Source organism: Zeus faber, assembly GCF_960531495.2.
Source record: "Zeus faber genome assembly, chromosome: 19".
Taxonomy (NCBI): domain Eukaryota; kingdom Metazoa; phylum Chordata; class Actinopteri; order Zeiformes; family Zeidae; genus Zeus; species Zeus faber.
In genome coordinates this window covers 18202861-18223354 of record NC_137206.1, presented here as the reverse complement: position 1 = coordinate 18223354, position 20494 = coordinate 18202861, and the positions used below count along the sequence as shown (strand labels likewise).

Genomic DNA, 20494 nt, shown 5'->3' with positions numbered 1-20494 from the left:
GTAAACTAGGAGGCATTCGTTACGGCTGAAAACACGGGGTCCTCGCTTGAAAAAGCCCCTGCCGTCGAAGTAAACACAAGTGTAAATGAATCATTTCCAGTGTCCACAGCTCTGATGGGAAAAGCGATTTGAATTCACCACACGATGGCAGATGATAGTGAATTGGAAAAGTATGTATTTAGTATAGATTTAGATAATATTACTAGTGTAGTGTAAAGTAGAACGGATTGCACTGTTCGTGCTCATTTTCCTTCGTAGACGTGGAGTCGTCAGCACCCACGGCACTGAATAGCAGCGTCATGTAGACAGACAGATGGATGGAGTAATAACAATCAAAAATTAAAATATGCGATATGCAAAAAAATAAATAAACAAAACGGGAAAAAAAACGTGGCAATATACAACAGATCTAAACATTAAACAATAAACTTCTGTATCAACAATGCACTCTGTCACAAATAGGGAGTCGTGTGCATACATGCGCAAACACAAAATGATCGTCGTGACGGCGCATTGTAAACCTTGTGGTCAAAGGTCCAACGCCGGTTCCACGGCACAAGTCAACCCGGGACACTGGGTTCACACCGGGTTCGCTCCCTCTCCTCTGCCGTTCTCTTGTCACTTGATGAAATGATTTCCTCATTGCCACCGTCCATGTAATCCTTGCCTACACCCCGCACCCACTCAGTTCACCGTCCAAAAACGTGCCCATTGTATACCTGATTTGCTTTTTATTTGCCTTCTAGACGTGCGATAGAGGAGCTTCTGCGGGACACCTCCAGGGCCCGGTTGAGAGCTGAGACTATGGGTCCTTCGGGATGGTAAGTAGTGGTTTTCGCCTGCATGTGATACTGGAAATACCCCAATCAGTCTGAAATTTCGTACATATATTATTGATTCATATTATAAATATAATGTGTCCAGCAGTGCATGTTGCCTGCATAGCATATTATACTATGTATATCATAGTATATACTACATGTGGTATATTGTATCTTATATATAGCATATTGTATATAGCATATTATATAGTATATAACCATACTTTTTAAATGCTGCTAATAATGTTGCCCACTCATCACCCATTGCAGCCTTTTCTGTCAGCCTTTTCTTTCCCTCAATGGGTTTTTCTGGGGGTTAAGGTTAAGACTTAGCCCTTAGCCCTGTGGAGCTATATAAATAAACCTGACTTGACTTTGCACTTGGCAGACCAGCCGAGTTCCAGATGCCATACTCGATGTGACACGTCATGGGTTATCTGTGTTGGAAGAGATGTCCATGTGCTTCTCCCCTCTCTCTGAAAGGATGAAATGCCCACTGCGCAGCACCAACAAGCGCTTCCTGCTGAACACCCTGCGCTCCACGGCCCTGCAGCGTCGCACCGGGGCGCCCGCGGCAGGGCGGTCTGCCACGAGAGGGCGCCCGAGAGACGAAACCTTGTGTCAGGATGAACGGCACAGCAGCGGGTCTCCCAGGGATGACAGAGATCGTAAAGGCCACCAAGGCCACAGGCCTAGCCTCATCAGCAACCACAACGACAAGAGGCGTGATCATAGAAATAGCTCAAAAGAAAAGGCCAACAGAGATGAAAGGCCTACCAAGCACTGCCCCAACAGAGACACTGAAACACACAGGTTGCATTCTGAACACTCCCCTAGAAGCCACTCCTCACCCAGGGAGTCTTGTGGTTCCCACCACAGTGGTTCAGGACACGCCCAGTGGAGAGACCGCCCAAGTGATAGGCCCCGCTCCCGCTCGCCTGTCACCGGTGCACATAGTAGGAGGAGCCCGAATTGACATTACTTTTTGCCCTCTGTTACAATACCCCGTAGTTTTCCGCAGCTTTATTGGACGCGAGGAAAGAACTTCTCATGACAACAAGGGAAGAAAATACTGTCAAGTTGTTGGTTTTGTCAGCGCCAATTGCGGTATCCTAACTGACCATTTACAATAATGATCCAATAGGAAGCATTTTCTGATTTTTTTCTATTGCTTTCTTTGGTTATATTTTGGTTGTATTTTCTTTGAGGCAAAGTGTCACAACTAGGTTTTCCGTTTGGAGTAGATGATTACCGGATAATCATTGCTCAGCCTCCTACAATGGGTCTTTTTTACTTTTGCTGAGGTTGAAGAGCTCAATAAATGTTCTATCATAAAATTGACTTTGTACTCACAGCATTATTGTCAGCGTTAAGTTTGAGATTCGTTCTATAACACTAGCTGTGTGTTACTGAATTGCTCTGCTGAATTGAAAAAGTGATCAGTGTTTTTGTCTGAGCTAATTCTAGTGTAACTTCCTCTCACCAAGGGAAGGCTTGATTTCAATCATAATGTCATAAGCGTTCTTGTAGGTGCTGGGAGTGTTTACATAAGCCTTGCTTTGCTCTGGATAAGCACATTTTATCGTTTCTCCAACGTTTTGACATGTGTATACCAGCTATCAGAAATGGCGGTGCACAAAGTGTAATAAATATAATAGTCTAATTTCCATATTGCTTTCACAGATCTAAAGATAACATGTATACGTATGTTATAATATCACATTTATTTTTATGAAGAATTTTTCATCACTAGTCAATTTTCAATAATATTTTGGTTATGATGATGGAGCTTCATATATTTAATATTTTACATGTATTAGTTTAGTAATGTGGACTTTATCTGATTGCATGCAAAACTAGGGGTTAAATTCACCATAGACCATCTAAATAGCTTTCTTGTCAATAAGGTTGTTACTTTCAACCATATATTTTAATTTCCACACGTATGTGAATGGTCAGAAGAAGGCCAACATGTGGACATTTGCTCAAGCGTTCTAAGTATCAGTGCCATACTAGACCGGTCCATCTGCTGTTTATACCTGTTTGGTCCATTTGGCCTGTCTCCATGCAGTTAAAGTCCCTTTATTGTTCCTCGCCCATTTTCTTTACAGACGTTGCTATTGCCCATATGCCCACTAAACGACGGTGCATTTTTTCTCACTTAAGCCATTATGCATTGCCGATTATGTCACTGGAACGACGGTTTAATTGCGTTTTACGCATGTCATGCCTCATAAACCACGTCGAGACACGTTGTACATCTCCAGTGTAGTGCGGAATAGTTTATTTTAACTATTTCCTTCCTATTTCAAACAATGGTCAAATATAAACACCATTAAGCCTCAGTATATGGGGGGGATTAACATGAAATTGATTTACTTGAACTTTATTGCATCGCTGAGTGCCCCATTAAGACACAATGGAAAGTGCCATAATTGCATGTGAAGACCTCAGTGCAAATAGCGTGTTTAATTTATATTTGCCTCCAACAAGGTAATAACACCCAACATGGCAGTGCTTTACATTATTGCATAATATCAGCCGGTGAATGTGCGGATTGTGTAGACAAGTTCCAAGCGCAAGGTTTGTTAATTGAGTTTCTGTCCCTCACTCCAACCTAATTGGCTGACTAAGAGGAGGAGGTGTTTAATGGAGTGGATGTAAGTCGGGGAAATGGCCAGCAAACATGTCAAGAGCGGTGTGCGTGTGTGTGTGTGTGTGTGAGAGAGAGAGAGAGCTGGATTCTGTGTTTGTTGTTACTAGAGGCCCGTCGTGCCATGAGGTTTGTTAAATGATGCATCCCCAGAAGAAGTGTAATGGGCGCGTGTTTTAGAGTGGCAAAGTTAGGATGGCGAAATGAAAAACAAGCCTGATCTTTACGGACCGTGTTTCCACGACGACCGTCTCCCCCACACCGACCATCTCAACCCATTCTCGCACCCACATGCGCATCTAATCCCCACATTTCCTATAATGCTGCCATGCTGTCCTGGAGACCCATAAAGACACTAAACCTTCAGATAAACATTGTGGAAAAGTAACACGTTTTCTTAAGTTCAAGCATCTGGTGTTCAATACTATTTATAAAAAATGATCCATTGGTGTCTGCCAGGACAACCAATTCTGTCTATTAACAATAAAACCGAGCTTATATTCCTGGTTCAGGAGTTCTCAAGGTGGGGAAGGACCCAGGGGCCATTGGTCAAATGATCACCAAATGATCAACATTTCAACATCACCATTATTTAATTAACAGGGCACCAGAGAGCCAGAGAGAATGTAAAATGGTGACTGTTTTGATCATAGCCTCACTTTACCACAGATCCATCCGGATGTGTAGTAAAGACTGGTAGGCCTATACACATGGACCACATCTCAGATTGGGCTCCCACAGTGGAATGGAGTCCGTTGCCCAATGTGCATTGAATCGAGAGAAATGCTGTAGTCGCTGCCCTGCCCTGGGATATGTGTCACCTCAGGCTCCACCGTTTGGAGCAAAACAGTGAAGCCAATGGCCGTGGCCCGGCGGGGTCACGTGGTGGGAGCGTGACACACCTGTGGAGGTGCGGAGGCCCGGGCTGGCGCCAGACGCGGCGGCGCGGGCAAATAAGGTCCACGCACCGAGGCACGGGAAGGGAAGGGAGCAGGCGGCAAGAAGCGAGACGCCTCGAAAAGCCATGAATCGAGAGGAGCACTACTACGCGTCGCAGGTGTTTAAGGAGCCCTGCGCCTACCAGAGGTCTCCGGGTGAGGACTACAGCCAGAGCCCACCGCCATGCCTGTACATGAGCCGGCAGGTCCACTCCGTGTACACCTCGCCCTCCCTGGGTGCCCTGAACCCGGCCAGCCTCCCCGACGTCGCCCCGTACGGCGTGCCGATGCGGGAGGACGCGGGGGTGCCGCAGCTCCACCATCACCACCCGCAGAGCCAGAGCCAGCAGCAGGCGGTGCCGGCACCGGCAGCGGGGTACGGGGAGATGGGAGAGGTGAACCTGTGCGCCGACAGGAACAGATATCACCTCCCCTTCCCCTGGATGAAGACCACCAAATCACACTCCCACACCTGGAAGGGCCAATGGACAGGTAATCCTTTGGAATAAACATACAGCCTTAAGGCCCTTTGAAAATTCATATAATAATAATAATAATAATAATAATAATGCACCTAATTATTACTGTCTTTCTTCTATTATTCTTATTATTACCAATTATGTCATATCACAATCAAATATGTTTATTAACAGCAGGTTTCTGTTAAATTACGAGTTCTAGGTTTCGTGTGAAAGTAGGGCAGGTTCCATTTTTATAAATGTGATATGTTTGTTCTAAATTTAATCGGGATCAAGTATTACAAACAGGTTGACACGTTTGAGTAACTTTGTGGAAAGCCGAAATGACATCACATTACCAACAATATTATCCTGGAGGGTGTTGCAGTTTACCTTGTCACTCCTTTTGTAAAGGGCCGTTAAGGTCAATACTCGTTTTCCTCAGGTCTTATCGTGGTTAAAAGAAAATGCTTCGTATTGTTGTTAAGTCCACTTGACAAAAAAAGGATTTCCAAAAGCACGACACCAAAGAAGCCAGGAAGACTCATATGACTCAGTCATATGTAGCATACGCCTGACTGTTCATAATTATAAAAATATATATTTGCAAACGTTTTATTACGCCTAATTGTGCCTATTATGCCTAATACTGTAATTATAAACTAATTAGAATTTTACGGCCATTTTATAACCTTTGTTATATGCAATTCTCACCGTGTATCCGAGAAATCGTATTCATTGCGATTTGCACTATGATCCACACCTGACAGGTGGCTTTTACTGTAAACGGCGCTTACTTTTTACAATTGCTCCTAGGTCTATATTAGTTAGTTCAAACGTAAACATATGTTTAGTAGCTAACTAGCAATATGAATGAATGAATGATTTTTTGGAATTAATTTTTTTTCTTTCTCCGTCACCAATAATTCAATACACTTGTCAATGTATTTACTCCACAACGTTTGGCTTTGAAATCCTTTTGAAATGTCGATCAAAAGAAAAGTCATAATAAGAATACTACTACTACTAATAATAATGATAATACTTCTACTACTAATAATAACAATAACAACAATAATAATAAAGGAAACTTCGAGCCCTATTTAATTATTCAGTCGTTCGGCACAAGCTACAATTAAAATACTTGAAACAGTCATTCAATCCTATTCTGTATAAGGAATTAACATTTAGGCTGCACTCCCGCCATGTTATCGAAAATGTTAAATTACTATAAATCACAAATGTCGCTGTGCCATCACACCTTGTAAGCTCATTCCATGGTCTCTCGATCAATTTTAATTGCAATTGCAAAGCCTCTGGGCTTGTCAATGTTTAGGGAAACGAGACAGCAACTTCGGGTGAAGCATCCAATTTTTAAATTCAGTTTTTCATTTTGAAACGGTTCCATACAAATTGAGGAAAGCACGCAATGGGTTACGCCTGTTGGCTTGCATTAAGGTCCACATCCCAAATTCTGGTAAAAGGCTCAATTGTAGGGAAATGTTTCAGACACAAATATATGTGCTTTTGACTTTATTTGGTCCAAAACGTACATTTTCCCAGAGAACCAGAGAAGTTAGCGGGTTAAAGAAATCGCTTACATATAGGTCCCTTTATCCATTTCGGAATTAATTAAATCCGTTGTCGATCTTTTCTATGATTATTATATTATCCCCTCCTCTATTGTTTTTTTTTTTTAAATCAATATCTTAAAAGTTTCAATTTTAAGCTGAAGCAAGAAGCAATTATTTAATTATCAATATCCAATTTGTCATAAAGAGGAGCGACGAATCGGCATATCTTTCGTCCATGAAATATCCCCGTTCTAACAGTTGCAGATACAAGGATCGAATTGGACGTATATGGAGGCTTATATGAACTTCAAAATAGAGTAAGAACTCCTTCTAAACTAATAACAAATGAATACATATAAAATAACTAAATGACATTTTTTAATAGCCACTATTAAATGCCTATTAAATAAAAGTACCGTAAGCAAAATGAACGTTTTTTTAAGGGGGGGTGTTGTCTGAACTGGGCTGTGTCTTGCCCAGGGGCGTACATGATGGCGGAGGCGGAGGAGAACAAGCGTACGAGGACTGCCTACACGCGGGCACAGCTGCTGGAGCTGGAGAAGGAGTTCCTGTTCAACCGGTACATCTCGAGGCCGCGCCGCGTGGAGCTGGCGCTGACCCTCGGCCTCACCGAGCGCCACATCAAGATCTGGTTCCAGAACCGGCGCATGAAGTGGAAGAAGGAGGAGGACCGCCGCCGGGCGCGGGGCGCGGGCGGCGACCCCGAGCAGGACTCCTCCGTCACCTCGGGGGGCCTGAGGGAGGACGCGGGGGCGGCGGCCGCGGTCGCCGCCGACCGCAGCCGCAACCACGCCGCCACGCCGCCTCTTTCCCCGCCGCGCAGCGACCCCACCCCGGGCTCCAGAGAACCAGCGTAGGGGCCCACGAGAGCACGCTCCCGGGGTCCGAAGGTGGGTGTCTGAAGGGACATTTTCAGGACTACCTCCCCGTTTACTACCACGCCGGGTCGAACATGGGGCTGGGGCATGGGAGGGGGGGGGGGCACGACTCACCTGGGAGAATCTGTTTGTCAAATAAAGTTGTTTAATAATGGCGTCGCCTGAGTGTTAACGGGGAGAGCCCCCCCCCCCACCCCGCGACATCACGGCGCACACCTGCTGTTCGTCACGGCGGCTCGCATCTTCCGCGCGTCACAGATTGTGCTGCGCACGGCACCACGCTCCGCGCCTCCGTGCGTCCGAGTCTATTTCCGGGCACGCGCGCGCCCTGCATTTTATGGATTGGGCGCTACCAACTCTCATAATGCGGCGGGGGGGCGGGGGCGGGGGCGGGGGGTCTTGTTAATGAGAGTGCAATCGTTTGGCCAGTATTTATTACTTACTTACACACCCACTGTCCCCATCATGTCCCCAACCTTGAGTACGCCAACCGGTACTGGTCCGAGCTACTGTATTGTGGTTATTGTGGTTTGCTAAAAGCAGGCCCGTTGAATGAGTTTGCCCGCAGGAAAATAAAACACCCCCCCCCCCCCCCCCCCCCATGTAACAGTATGCCGCTACGTTTGTATTACGAATGTAAATAACACAACTATGACAAGAAATGATCGCCTGTGTGGCGTGTGATCGATGTTAAAAGTTACACTTACGGGCCTATGTGTTCTGTGTTGTGAAATTGCCCAGGGAAACGTGGCCAGCACGGATACGAGTAGCAATGGAACTACAAAAACATTCCTTCTGCATAATTTTATTATTATTATTTTTTTTTTTTTTATTTTTTTTTTTTTTAATAAAGTATTCACAACGGATTCCATCAACGTATCTGTACGTCATTTATTGGTAGGACCGACTAAACCCAGGGCAAACGACACCAATTGGATACAACAGCCGGGCGAGCGCTACAGCTTGTTCACTTGGTCGCCGCGCACGAGGCTCCGCAGACGCGTGCGGCAGATCTTCTTCACCTCCGCGATGGCGCGCGCCCGTTCTTCCGCGCGCCCGCGCCGCAGGCGCTCCTCCAGCTGCCGCGGCACCGAGCGCTTGTCGCTCGTTCTGACGCAGACGACGAACGGGAAGCCGAAACGCGCCTTGTACTCGGCGTTGAGGCGGCCGATGCCGGAGGCCTCCGCGGCGTCGAGGCGGTCCAGCCCGGCGTGGCCCTGCTCCCGGCGGGACTCCGGCGTGAGGGTGCCGCTCCGGAGCTCCTTGCCGGCCAGGTCGGGGTGGCACCTGAGGATGCCTTCTTGACCTGCATGCGCGGAATGGGATTATTTGAAAATATGCCTGCGCGTCGTTAACGTGGTGATTCCATAGTCCCAGAGTTCAATTCAAAGCCCTCTGCGCTGTAACGCTGCATGCAATTATAGTCGGGAATCAGGAAAATGGAAAAGCGCAAAGGAACGCCCGTCAGAATTACAAGTTGGGATTTCGGGCAGATCTTGACAACAGATCTGATGTCATAGCAACATGGCGGCGCACACTCTTAATGGTGAATCCCCGTTGCGGCTAACTTCGATGGAAACGACCCGTTCCGACTCGTTCCCACGGTTTTTTCTTTTAGCTTGTTGAATTCACCAGCTTGCGAAACAAACACATTTTGCTGCAGGCGTTGTTGAACCCAGAAACCGGTTTGTGGCCCTGCCCCTTGGGGTCGCCTACGCGAGTCCCTCTGTGTTGCAATGCCATTTCACTGCATGTATGTAAGAACGTATGTATATGTATGTGACAAATAAACCTCTCGAATCCCGGAACACATTCACCTCGGAGGTGGGGGAAAAAACCCCCAAAACGCTTTCCGAGTTCCAATGGAATGCAGCATGCTCTGGTCTTATTCCTTTCTGGGAAGTATACGCCTTCTTCTGATTGACTGATTTGTTGTCTCGGTCAATCGAGGTGGCGGGGATGTTGCTTTTCATGCTTTTCATTCAGGGGTACGCTGTCAGATTCACCGTGGCTGTCTTTCGCTTCCTGCGTTTGCCTGATCTTTCCCGCTCATCCTTGCCAGGAAAGGTGAACCCCACCATCAATGGAAACAGTGCATAGAGGAGCACATGCATGATGCAAATACATTGAATGGCTATTTCTTGAAAACGGCCAGCTTAAAAAAAAACCCCACCAAATACGAGCTTTTTTAAACAAAAAATAATAATTGTATCTACAATAATCAAACAGATAATCTACACGTCAGTAAATTTGCCATTGAGTACCCCCAATGAACAATAAAACGAACGGGTCAATCACCTGATTCAGGAAGAGCATCAATAAAGTTGTCGATCGCCGCCTCCAGGGCATCCAGGTTGGAGAATGGACGCTCTGACCACACCGCCGCTGTTATAATTGGGCATTTCTCCACAACGTTACCGAGAACATTTAGAAATTCCTCGTAAGAAAGAGCATTTATCGCGCCGATGTCCATTCTCGCTGCCCAGGATGCCACACACCAAATGACCTGAAGCACGACCGAGGTTATTGCACCTTTGAACACACAAAAATCACATGGGTTAATGTTTTCCTCAGTGTTTGACCGGGCCTGCATCTGTTCCCCATGCTTTATCTGTGAAAAGGGAGCTCACTCAAAATGTCTAAACTCGCAATTTATAGCCATGCAATTCTATATATTTGGAAAAGACTCTTAAAGTTCTCCCCAAATTAATACTCATCTCTGGAGCCATCTAGTGGACAGAGGGACACACTGGCAGTATGTGCACGACGCTCTAATTAATATACAGCGTATAACACAAATATTTATAAGCTTATGGACTAAAAATAATTATATGAATGTATGCTTACATGGATATGTCCCCAAACTCTGTCCCGAATGCTCGGGCAACTCCACAACGTATCCCTCCCTCTTCCGGACCTTACGTCGCATTTGACTTCGACGGAACAAATATGTTCAGTTTATTAACCCCAAAACTGCCGCACCGTATTCTCTATGGAAATATCAGCAATCTATCTTTCAATGACGATGAAAAAAAACAAAACTTTATTCCAATTGTGATATATTAAAAAGAAAAGACATCAACGGATTACACAATGCAAGTACATTTGAATGAAAATGATGATGAAAAAATAAAAATAAAAAAAAAATATATATATGTATATTTAAAAAAAATCCATTTGGTTTCCCAAAATGTCTTAACACATATAGCACATCAGTAGGTCATCGCTGCTCAGTGTATTTTCGGAGACCATAGCACTGCCACGAAGTAAAGCAATGTCAAGCATTATAATCAGGTACCGTGCAATCTGCAGTTTTTTGTTTGCATGTAATGGATAATAAATAGCTGCCAAAGATTTGGTTGTAGTATTGAAGCCTTTTACACGGTTTGATGTTATGTAACTTTATCAGGAAGCTCTTCAGCGTCATCGTTTTGCACAAACCATACAAAATCTATTAATAACACTGTACCAATAACAATAATAATACTTTAAAAGGGTTAATGCTGCAGTTATATGCATACCATAGTAAAGAACCATTTTGTATTACAGCAAAATACACTGGGTGTTTCAATCTCAAGCAAAGTCAAGTAAATGCAGCATATAAATAGAATTGAAGCCCACCTGTTTATCTAAAAATACTGATAATATAATGTGTAATATAAAGCGATTCCATTCAAAACCATATGCTACCCACACATTAAGATGACTATCAAAGATAGTTCAATAAAACTGTATTGAAAGTAACAATCGTGGGCTTGAGAACTGTCATGATCACTCTGAACCCATATTTATGTTTTTTCCACCACGGCAACTCATTACATCCATGTCCGACATGTTTGGTGTCGTCCCTTCACTGGCCGGAGTGTGACAGTACTCGTTGTGGGGCGGTTCCTTGCTCTTCTCCCTTGCCAACGTGGAGATGTCTAAGACGGCAGCTGGATTCTGGTAGCCATCGGAGTCATTGGGGTCCTGGTCCAGCATATTATGGTAGAGCTGAGGAAGAAGAGTCACGTTTGCGTCATTTGTTTCCAGGGCCGGGAAATTGCTTCGGCTAGTTAGGCCGGCGATCCGCCGAAGCGACTTTCCGGCCGGCGGTGATGAGCCACATTAAGGATGACATCATCTACAGCAAATCGTCTGAAATGTCGTGCGCTGTGTGTCGTCGGCCTCAGTCACATGAGAGCCTACCTTCTCCTCCATGTCTGCCAGTTGGTCATCCATCAGGCCCACCAGTTTGGAAAAAGGGGGTCTGTTGATGGGTTCCAAATCCCAGCACTTACACATGATCCCATAGCTGAAAAACAAATAAAAGTATCCAGAGATTTTCATGTTTTTTATTTATGAATTTTTTTATTTCAATATGCACACCTTAAGGTTTGTCGGTTTTAGCGTTCAAGCATTCGAAAAATGTTAAATCTCCTTTCCGATTATGGCTGGCGGCGGGGGGGTTCCAGGCTTTCCTCATAGATGAGAAAGCCTCGGAAAACAGGGTTATCAGAGTTCAGTTTGGGGTCGTGGAGCAGGCAAGTTCCTATCGTTGCTTAAACTCTGCGGTGAGTTATATGTGTTCGGGACTTTGCTGGACAAACGGAATGTCGGAGCGGTCAGAAATGGAATGCAGAAACTTACACATAATCACTGGCATAGTACGGACACTCCATCTTAAAGCCTGTCTCAATCATGGTGTAGAATTTGTTATCCACCTTCACGCCCGGGTAGGGAGTGACGCCTGATGTGGACGGACACGGGGAAGACAGAGAGAGAGAGTTGCCCGGATATGTTTTTTTTGTTTTTATTAATTTTGCGCGTTGTTTCACGGAAAATCCAGTCGCCTGTACCCAGCGAGAAGATCTCCCAGAGGAGGATGCCGTAGCCCCAGACGTCACTGTTCATCGTGTACATCCCCTGGAAGATGCTCTCCGGTGCCATCCACTTCACCGGCAGACGGACCTGCGAGGGAAGTATAACCGTATACGGGATGGGAAGAGACAGACAAGCAGCACAGATTTATACGAGTAAAAGCGCCGGATGAATACAAAAAAAATCAAAGTAAACACAACAACAGCTATTCGACTTTGTTGGTATCTCGTGACTTACATTCCCTTTCACAACATAGTTGGAGTCGTTGTCAATGTCGCGGGCCAGGCCAAAGTCACCGATCTTCACCAGCCTTCCTTTTGTAATCAAAACGTTCCGGGCTGCCAGGTCCCGATGGATGCACTGCAAGGAGTCAGACAGAGCGAATGAGCTGTACAGCAGTCGACTGGACTTGTTTGTTTTTTCTCGAAATTGAAAATCATTTTTTTTCCGCTGGGGGAAAAAAAAAAGGTGTGAAGATCAAACACAGCGGAATCTGCAAAGTTTAACGCTTTAAATCATCCTGACACCCAGGGAAACGTTATATCGGGCGCGAGAGGGTGCGTGTTTTGGACCGTTTAGAAAGTGTCTTTACATTCTTTGAGGAGAGGAACTCCATGCCCTTGGCCACCTGGTAGGCAAAGCTCAGCAGGTCATTGTAGGTCAGCGCCTGCATCTCCTCGGGCGGCTCCTCCGACTCCTCGCAGCTCCCCGGGTCTGGGGACAAACCGCCTGTCAGTGGAGATCGGCACATCTGGGTGAGAGCGACGGTGTACTTTCTTTTCGGGCTCTTGGGGCTTCCTCCACGGGAACCTGATGATGTACCGACCTTCAGTGCAGTCCAGGGGGTTGAGGTGGAGGCTGAGGAGGGCGATGTTCTCCTGCCCCCCTCTGGTGGAAGGGTGCATAGGCACATAGTTGTCCACTCTCTGGAATTCACTGACGACACAGACAAACGATTTGAGGGTAATCGTGATGTATCGAGGAATTTTATTTCTTAACATTCATTCTGTGTTTATGTAATCCTTTATTCAGAAGTTACCATTGCGGTATACTGCTGTAGTACACTACCGATAGTGCTTTATTGATCAGCCAAAGGGGGAATTCAAAAACCGCTTCCGGACTATTGTTTCTGCTATGGTATGCTGACCACTCTGCACCACCCTACACTCAATCCTGGAAGGATCCCTCTCGCACCTTGAACTTCTCTCGGACAGCAGGTTGTGGTAGAGGCTGCTAAAACGATCCCTGGCGAATGCGTCGGTCAAAGACTTGTGGTAGCGCTCCCTGCTGTTCTTCATGTAGTTCAATAGGTCGCCGTAACAGCAATACTGAAAGATCAGGAGAGTCGGCCCTATAATATACCACAAAAAAAAAAAAAATTCTGGCATGGTTTTGACCTTATCGACCGCAGAAAGCCAACCACAATTATCAAATTGGAATCCCTCTCCCAAAACATGTTTCAGGTTCATGCCACTTTTATTTCTTCAATAATTCCGATGGTATATCATGTGACGGGATTTCTGTTTTGTGCACGTCTGTAAATGGTATTTACCTGTGCTCGTGCACGCCCCGAGCAGGTTGACAACATTGTCATGGTTGCCGATGTGCGTCAGCATCTTCAGCTCGGACATCAGGGCTTCCCTTTCCACCGTTTGATGTTTCTCTGGAGGGGTCAAGACGCCAGGTGAGCTCATCGCATCTTCAGGGTCATCATCTCTAAATAATATATCTGTCAAGTTACGGGGCGAAAGGCACGCAACCTCTGACCTTTAAGCATCTTGACAGCCACCTGCTGCGAGACCCCGGGCTCGTTGATCCCATAGGCTGTAGCTTGGACCACCATACCGAAGGCCCCGGAGCCCAACTCTTTACCTGGCGGCGGTAAATTGACAAAAGAGCGGCACCGTTTAGATCGACTCCGCCGGCCGCCGTGAAATGCTCGTGCGGCGCGACGAGTCGGGGACTAAAACGTAAAACGGGCCGATCTTGACCTCACACGGTAAGATACACAGTATGCAGTGATCGGAAGTGAACGCGCACCTAATTCTAGGTTCTCCCGCGGAAACTCCCATTTCCGGTCGTACTCAAAGTGCTTGAAGTTTATGTAGATGTAGTCGTTATCGTGGGGCCCCACCATCTGGATCATCTGCAGCTGACTCTGATACTGGGGTTTCTGTTGGAAAAAACGGGGTGAAATGTGATCAGACTGTGCAATTGGACTGTGTATGGGACCATGCACACCAATATGTGTGTGTGTGTGTGTGTGCGTGCGTGTGTGTGTGTGTGTTTGTGTGTGTCTGTGTGTTCTTCTACATGCTTGTGTGATGCATACCTTCTTTTTGATAGAGTGTACAAGCAGCACACTGACAACTATCAAAGCCAGGAGCAAGCCCACACTACATGTTTTCAGCGGAGTATAGCTGCTACCGTCGTCGCCAAGGCCGTCTAGCCGCAGAATTAAAAAAAAATAAAAAATAAAAATAAATAAAAGTCATGTAAACGCTTCCAGTTTTTCCGACAGAGGGCGTTTGGAAGGAACGCCGAGCTTTTGTTCCCTTTTTTTCTTTTGCGGTTCAAAAATGCATCCCTACCTTTGAAAGGCCGGACCTCCGGGGGCACGTAAATGACGGGGCTGCACCGTGTACCAGCTGAATTGGTGAGGCAGAACTGGACGGCGGCGTCCGGGATCAGACTGGTGTTCAGAGAGCTGCTGATCGTCGCGCTGCAGGACAGACCGGAGCCGCCCTTGACCTCGACCGCAAATGAGTCTTGTTGGATGCAAGTCCCGTCCTTGGTGCCTCCCGAACATCTGCAACGAAACGCGACTAGGGCTTCGTGGTTGGTTTCTGTTTCAGTTGGAGTGCGTGGTTATGTTTGTGTGTGTGTGTGTGTGTGTGTTTGTGTGTGTGTGTGTGGGGGGGGGGAGTTATGTTTATTTGAGTTGCTATTTAAGCTGTGCTCACTATCCACGTACTTCCAAGTGGCATTTGTGGGCACGGCGCTGATATTAGCTTCACACTTGTACACTTCTGCATCCTGGTGGTAATGGCAGTCGATGTATCTCGCCGTATCTGTGGTTGGATCGATAAGGAATGGAGTTAGTGCACAACGCACGCACGCAAGCACGCACACACACATACGCACGCACACACACACACACACACACACACACACACACACACACACACACACACACACACACACACACACACACACACACACACACACACACACACACACACACACATACACACACGCACAAAGGAAGGGTATTTTTTTTCATCTTACCAGCCACACACAAAGACACAGTCCTTGTGGTTATTTGTCTTCCAGCCTCCAGATGTAACTTATATTCTCCCGATTTTGTCAGACCACACAGCTCCAGAGTTCTAAGGAAAGGAACGTCGAGGAAAAAAACCTTTTCGACATGACAAGACACTCGACCCCAACCCCGACGAGCACGCCGCACACCACCCACCCGTTCTTCGTTTTGAGGCAATTCGTCCCCCTTCCATCGGGGTCCTCCCAGGAACAGCGTTGGAGCGCGGGCTGTGAGGAGACGCGGGCCTGCAAACAGACCGTGTTTGTCTCCTGAGCCAATATGGTTTTGTTCTGCACCATCTGGACAGCGAGGAAATCATCTGAGGAGGAAAGCGGAACAGAATCCGTGAGCCATCCGTCCGAGTTTGAGCGTCGCGGCCTCAAACTACCTGCAGGTCGGGTAAACCGGGTAAACGTTTTTTTGCCCGTGACCCCAAAGGTGGGAGAAAGGGCCACGCGGGAGCAGTATTTAAAGGAGGACACTCTACAGGTTGACAGGGAGATGAGAAGAAAGCAAAGGTGAGATGGGGAATTCGGTTTTACAGACCCAGGACGTGGACGAGGACAGACTTTTCTCGGGTTCCGCTGCAGATATACAGGCCGCTGTGGTTCACCGTTGCTGATTCAATGTAAATGTCGGCCATTTTAACCCCATTGTAGGAGTCTTTGAGGAAGCAAATCTGGTCCGAGAAAAAGATAGTGTTCGATCACCCTCAAATGGTAAAAAAAGAAAAACAAACAATGCAATTGTTTAAAGACAGACTGAGGGAAACCGGATGTTAGTACAGTGTAGCGCCACCTCCTCTATTACTCCTCCACTCGTCTTCTCTCTACGTTCTTCTGGAGTGGCGCAATATTGGATGCTTCCATGCGCTACTTGAGGATCTTTCCGCCACTCCGGCATGGGCCTGGATCTGGCGCTGCAGCGAAGTAGCAAGGACTGCCCCACGCTGACAGTGACCTCGGGAGCCTCGTGTTTCTGCGTCCTCTCAACGGATAAATCTTGAACGCAAACAGCAAAGTACCTCCGGTCACAAGGTGGGGTATCGGGGTTACACCTCTCGTGAAGGCTATCTGGTAGTGAAGTACCTACAGTATGTGTCTGGAATTTCTTATTTTTTCATTTTTTTGGAGAGATTGTACAATTTTCACACAAGTGTTTTTATGTAAAAAAAAAAAAAAAAAACGTTGCGTTACCATAATCATACACCTGGGAGCAGACTTCTCCTACGCTGTTGGAGGCACAGCACACAACTGACTGGTTGGTGAGTAAAGAACTTGATATTGTCCTCTGTGCCTGCTCTGGATTCTCTTGGTCAGATTTATAAGCTCTGTTGAAGGGGGGGGGGGACATCAATATTCAAATGATCACCAATTTTGACTCACACATAAGATATAAGCTGTAGCCTTAAACTCACATATTAGATTTGGCATTGTCAATGTCCTTCCACTTTAGTGTGGGCTTGGGGTATCCCTCTGAGACACACTGGAAATAGGGGGACAACGCCACCCCTCTATTGATCATTCTCAGTTTTGGTTTTGAGGGGCGTCCTGGAAACAATAAAAGTCTCAATCTTTTGATGGCTTCATTAAAAATCGATTGCTCAAAGCATAAACAAAAAAAACCAAGAACGCTGGCGTGGATGTTCTCCCGTGTTACGGCCGTATGGCATTTCGTCATTAGCCCTGTCTTGGAACACTGTAACCCCCAACGGGTGAGGCGGGGCACGCTGTTACTCACTCAGCACGTCAAGCACGAAACTGATCGATGCAGCACCACGACTGGCATCGCAGTTCAAGGTGAACTCCCCAGAATCGGAGGTCGAAAGTGGCGGCAGGACAAAGGAATGGCTCCCATTGCTAGCGAGGGGGAAAAAGCTCTGGTATTGACACAGTTTATGGCCCATGCACATGAGATGTAGGACTAGAAACACGTGCACTTACTTTGAGTCCACCGGTCGGCTTAAGTGACAGACAGAATCGGCTGGAAAGTCTTTTAAGGTGAGGCTGAGTTTCTTACCAATGCATCCTTCTATATGAACAGGACCAGAGGTGTTCAGGGAAAATGACACCTGAAAAAATGGAAGGAGAGCTCTGGTAACTCCACCCAATCCTGAATGGCTGAATGGTTGCATTTTTGGAAAAAAATAAATAAATTGATAAAATAAAATGAAATTGTAATAAAAAAGAATTGTGTGTCCAAAAAAAAGGGAGACCTAACATATGAAATTTAAGATAAAACAAATGTGAAAAAAGTCAAAATTCTGACACATTCAAATGATTGTTTTTAGAGACAGTAAATAAAGAAATAATGTTGGCATTCTGCAGTTCACACACAGGGTCAGCCAATTCCTGTGAACTTAGAGGTGAATTATCTTTGCAAGAGATACTTCGGAGATGAGCTCACGGAGGTGGGAATAGATCAGTAATAAAGCATTAACACATTGCGATTATTCATTTGTGTGCATCTGCATCTACATAAAAGCAGCAGCTGGTCTGAAGGGTGGTGATACCATGGGTTCCGTTTTACAGTAAGGACCAACCTCAAACTCTACACCCTGCTCCGAAACAAAAAGTGGTCCCTGAAAGACACGTTTACTAATTTGGAAGTCCCCTGTAAATGCGTCCATGCTGATATTATATATGATTTTTTTTTTTTTTTTTTTTGACAAAACTACAAAACGGAACTATCGCTGATTCAACCCGGTTTGAGATCAGTTGCTGATTGATCAAATTTGGTCAAATCCAGGTGTTACACAGAATTTGTTGCAGACAATTTCAAGTGTATGTGAGTCACATTTTGAGGCGATTAAGTAAAATGTTGCAAGCTGTTCCAGTACCTCCTTGCTTTGCACACAGGGTGGAGTCGGCTCCGCCTCGCCGTCAAAGCCACGCACCCCGGCGGTCAACGGCAGCAGCAGAACTTGAAAAACGTCAAACGATAAGAAGGACCTTCGTTTTCAGTCTGCTTTATTGGTATTACAGATAGTCGCGGGAAAGTTGAAATAAAAAATGCTGTCTGCTTGATGCGCACAAAGACACCCATCTGTGCAGCCGTCCAACAAACATTACCGAGTTGTGCCGAGTTGACAGTAGAGCAAGATTACAATTCTGAACGGATTTATCTCATTAAAAACATGACGCTTTAGACGCCGTTGTTTCAGACTCAGCCCTTTATGATTTCCTGGCTTTTCTATTTGGCGTGGGGATTTCTTTGTACCACAGAAAATTTCATTCGACGTGTTTATTAAAAGTGCAAAAATATATCCTTTATTTCTTTGTTTATTTGTTTATTTGTTTTTGTTTGTTTGTTTGTTTACAGAAAGGATTACTATGCAAATACTTGATTAAAAGTCTTACTACGGTTTGAAAAACATGCATGCAAATAATTGCCAAATTGATACGTTCATTTATTCATTTATTCTTCTGTTTGGTGTAATTACATTTTTCAATTCTACTAAGCCTTCGCATGTTGTATTATAATCAAATTAAATGTATGTGCCCTCGCATTAAAAATGTTTTGATACTAATAATAACTAATAAATAATAATCCGTACATTCTTAAACAAAAATGAATGAGTAACAAATACTTAATACGTTTTCCAGTAATCAATCGTCCAGTGCGAAGGAGCCATATTAATGTCAGGCCACGCAAGAAGCACGACAAATAGCCTCACTCACCCACGATTATCCCCCAATTTTCTCTCATCTCTGTCACTCACTGTGCTGGGCGCTGGGTCGCGGCAACGGCCTTTTAAACTCGGCGTCCTTCGCGTCGCAGCGCCGCGGTCTCTGATTCGCTGAACCCCCCCCCGACCCCACCCCCACCGCGCCGACCCCCACACCCACCAGACTTGAAACGCCTGCAAATCTTATCTACAATTTATTTACGTATTTTATTTAGTAGATATTTGCGGAATTTAATACTTTAGCAATTTAAATTAAATGTACTTAAAGTATTTTAAGTCAAATTCCTCGTCACATTCGGTCTATAATGTGCCATAAAGTGCCTTTTTTTTGCAGATGATGCTCAGCATATCCTGATTTGTCTTGCTTTTGACATATATCAATATAAACCCCGATTTAAAGAATAACCATAGATATAAATCCATGTTTTCAAAACGAAATGTATATAAATCTCTCCACACACACAATATCTCCACACACACTACCTCATTTTATTCACACGCCGCTTCAATGCACATATCTATATATTCATAGCAGTCTATTCCTCGTATTTTCTGTTTTGTACCCGCACTTAGTATAATACCCTTTGACTCTTATTTTATTCTAACTGCATTACGTTTTATGAATCAGTTCGTTCAGTTATTTTAATTAGGTAGAAATGAGGTTAGCTATTGTGTCCAGTTCAGTACTTATTGTGCATAATCTCCTGATGTGTTCCAATGACATTTCACTGCATATATGTATGTATTGTATGTATATGTATGTGACAAATTCACATCTTCAAATAAATATATATCCAGATTAAAAATATAATAATAAAAAATAAAGTAACGCCACTGTAATATAATTTGCGTTCAAACGTAGTGGAGCAAGTCTTCATAAACTTAAAAATAAGTACAAGATACTTGAAAAAATACATTCAAGTCACTTAAGTGTGTTTTATTGTGTATTTTATTACTTTCCACCGTTGACTGTCCATGTTATTATCTGTATTATTAGGACTTCACCGAAGCCTTATTGACAGACGCGTACGCGGGCTGTCATTCTGTGTTTAGACCCTTCTCGTCTTCTTCCCTTTACTGATCTGCTAATGTACAGTTGTTATTTGTCGGCTGTAATACCCGAGTTTCCACCAGGGAACGTGTTACTTCGCCGATCCCCGCTCGGTAGAACTCAACTACTTCCACCCCGTCTTCCGCAAACCGCGGCGCCCCCGCGTCGGAGCAGCGCCGAGCGCCCGTGCCCACAATGCAACGCGGCGCTAGCGGAAAACAACAGCGTGA

General features: G+C 45.3%; 4 protein-coding genes across 4 annotated transcripts; 2 read left to right on the top strand and 2 right to left on the bottom strand.

The window, feature by feature from the left end:
* The first annotated feature begins 62 nt into the window (after positions 1-62).
* On the top strand, positions 63-2077 carry LOC307244876 (uncharacterized protein). Its single transcript, XM_080020243.1, has 3 exons — positions 63-170; positions 747-821; positions 1305-2077. The coding sequence occupies exons 1-3, from the start codon at positions 145-147 to the stop codon at positions 1795-1797; spliced, it is 594 nt and encodes a 197-aa protein (XP_079876369.1). The 5' UTR covers positions 63-144; the 3' UTR covers positions 1798-2077.
* A 2421-nt stretch (positions 2078-4498) lies between these two features.
* pdx1 (pancreatic and duodenal homeobox 1) lies at positions 4499-7322 on the top strand (the record flags this gene model as incomplete). Its single annotated transcript, XM_080020409.1, has 2 exons — positions 4499-4904; positions 6925-7322. 2 exons carry the CDS (start codon positions 4499-4501, stop codon positions 7320-7322), a joined length of 804 nt encoding a protein of 267 aa, XP_079876535.1.
* Positions 7323-8055: 733 nt separating this feature from the next.
* urad (ureidoimidazoline (2-oxo-4-hydroxy-4-carboxy-5-) decarboxylase) lies at positions 8056-10249 on the bottom strand. The gene is made up of 3 exons (XM_080020658.1): positions 10191-10249; positions 9642-9875; positions 8056-8649 (listed from the first exon to the last, which is right to left on the bottom strand). Exons 2-3 carry the CDS (start codon positions 9814-9816, stop codon positions 8300-8302), a joined length of 525 nt encoding a protein of 174 aa, XP_079876784.1. The 5' UTR covers positions 9817-9875; positions 10191-10249; the 3' UTR covers positions 8056-8299.
* A 114-nt stretch (positions 10250-10363) lies between these two features.
* On the bottom strand, positions 10364-17049 carry LOC307244996 (receptor-type tyrosine-protein kinase FLT3-like; the record flags this gene model as incomplete). The annotated part of the gene is made up of 20 exons (XM_080020407.1): positions 10364-11336; positions 11532-11637; positions 11973-12072; positions 12182-12293; positions 12441-12563; positions 12796-12917; positions 13030-13139; positions 13398-13554; positions 13756-13866; positions 13971-14075; positions 14244-14376; positions 14536-14648; positions 14795-15012; positions 15178-15274; positions 15492-15621; positions 15675-15844; positions 16072-16204; positions 16324-16526; positions 16722-16855; positions 16943-17049. 20 exons carry the CDS (start codon positions 17047-17049, stop codon positions 11115-11117), a joined length of 2706 nt encoding a protein of 901 aa, XP_079876533.1. The 3' UTR covers positions 10364-11114.
* Between the last annotated feature and the right edge of the window lie 3445 nt (positions 17050-20494).

Excerpts from the sequence above, each read along its gene's own strand:
- urad (XM_080020658.1), bottom strand. The coding sequence starts at position 9,816 with ATGGACATCGGCGCGATAAATGCTCTTTCTTACGAGGAATTTCTAAAT. Across the intron at positions 8,650-9,641 it reads TGATGCTCTTCCTGAATCAG|GTCAAGAAGGCATCCTCAGG; the intron begins GTGATTGACCCG and ends CCGCGCATGCAG.
- LOC307244876 (XM_080020243.1), top strand. The coding sequence starts at position 145 with ATGGCAGATGATAGTGAATTGGAAAA. Across the intron at positions 171-746 it reads GATGATAGTGAATTGGAAAA|ACGTGCGATAGAGGAGCTTC; the intron begins GTATGTATTTAG and ends TTTGCCTTCTAG. Across the intron at positions 822-1,304 it reads ACTATGGGTCCTTCGGGATG|GATGAAATGCCCACTGCGCA; the intron begins GTAAGTAGTGGT and ends TCTCTCTGAAAG.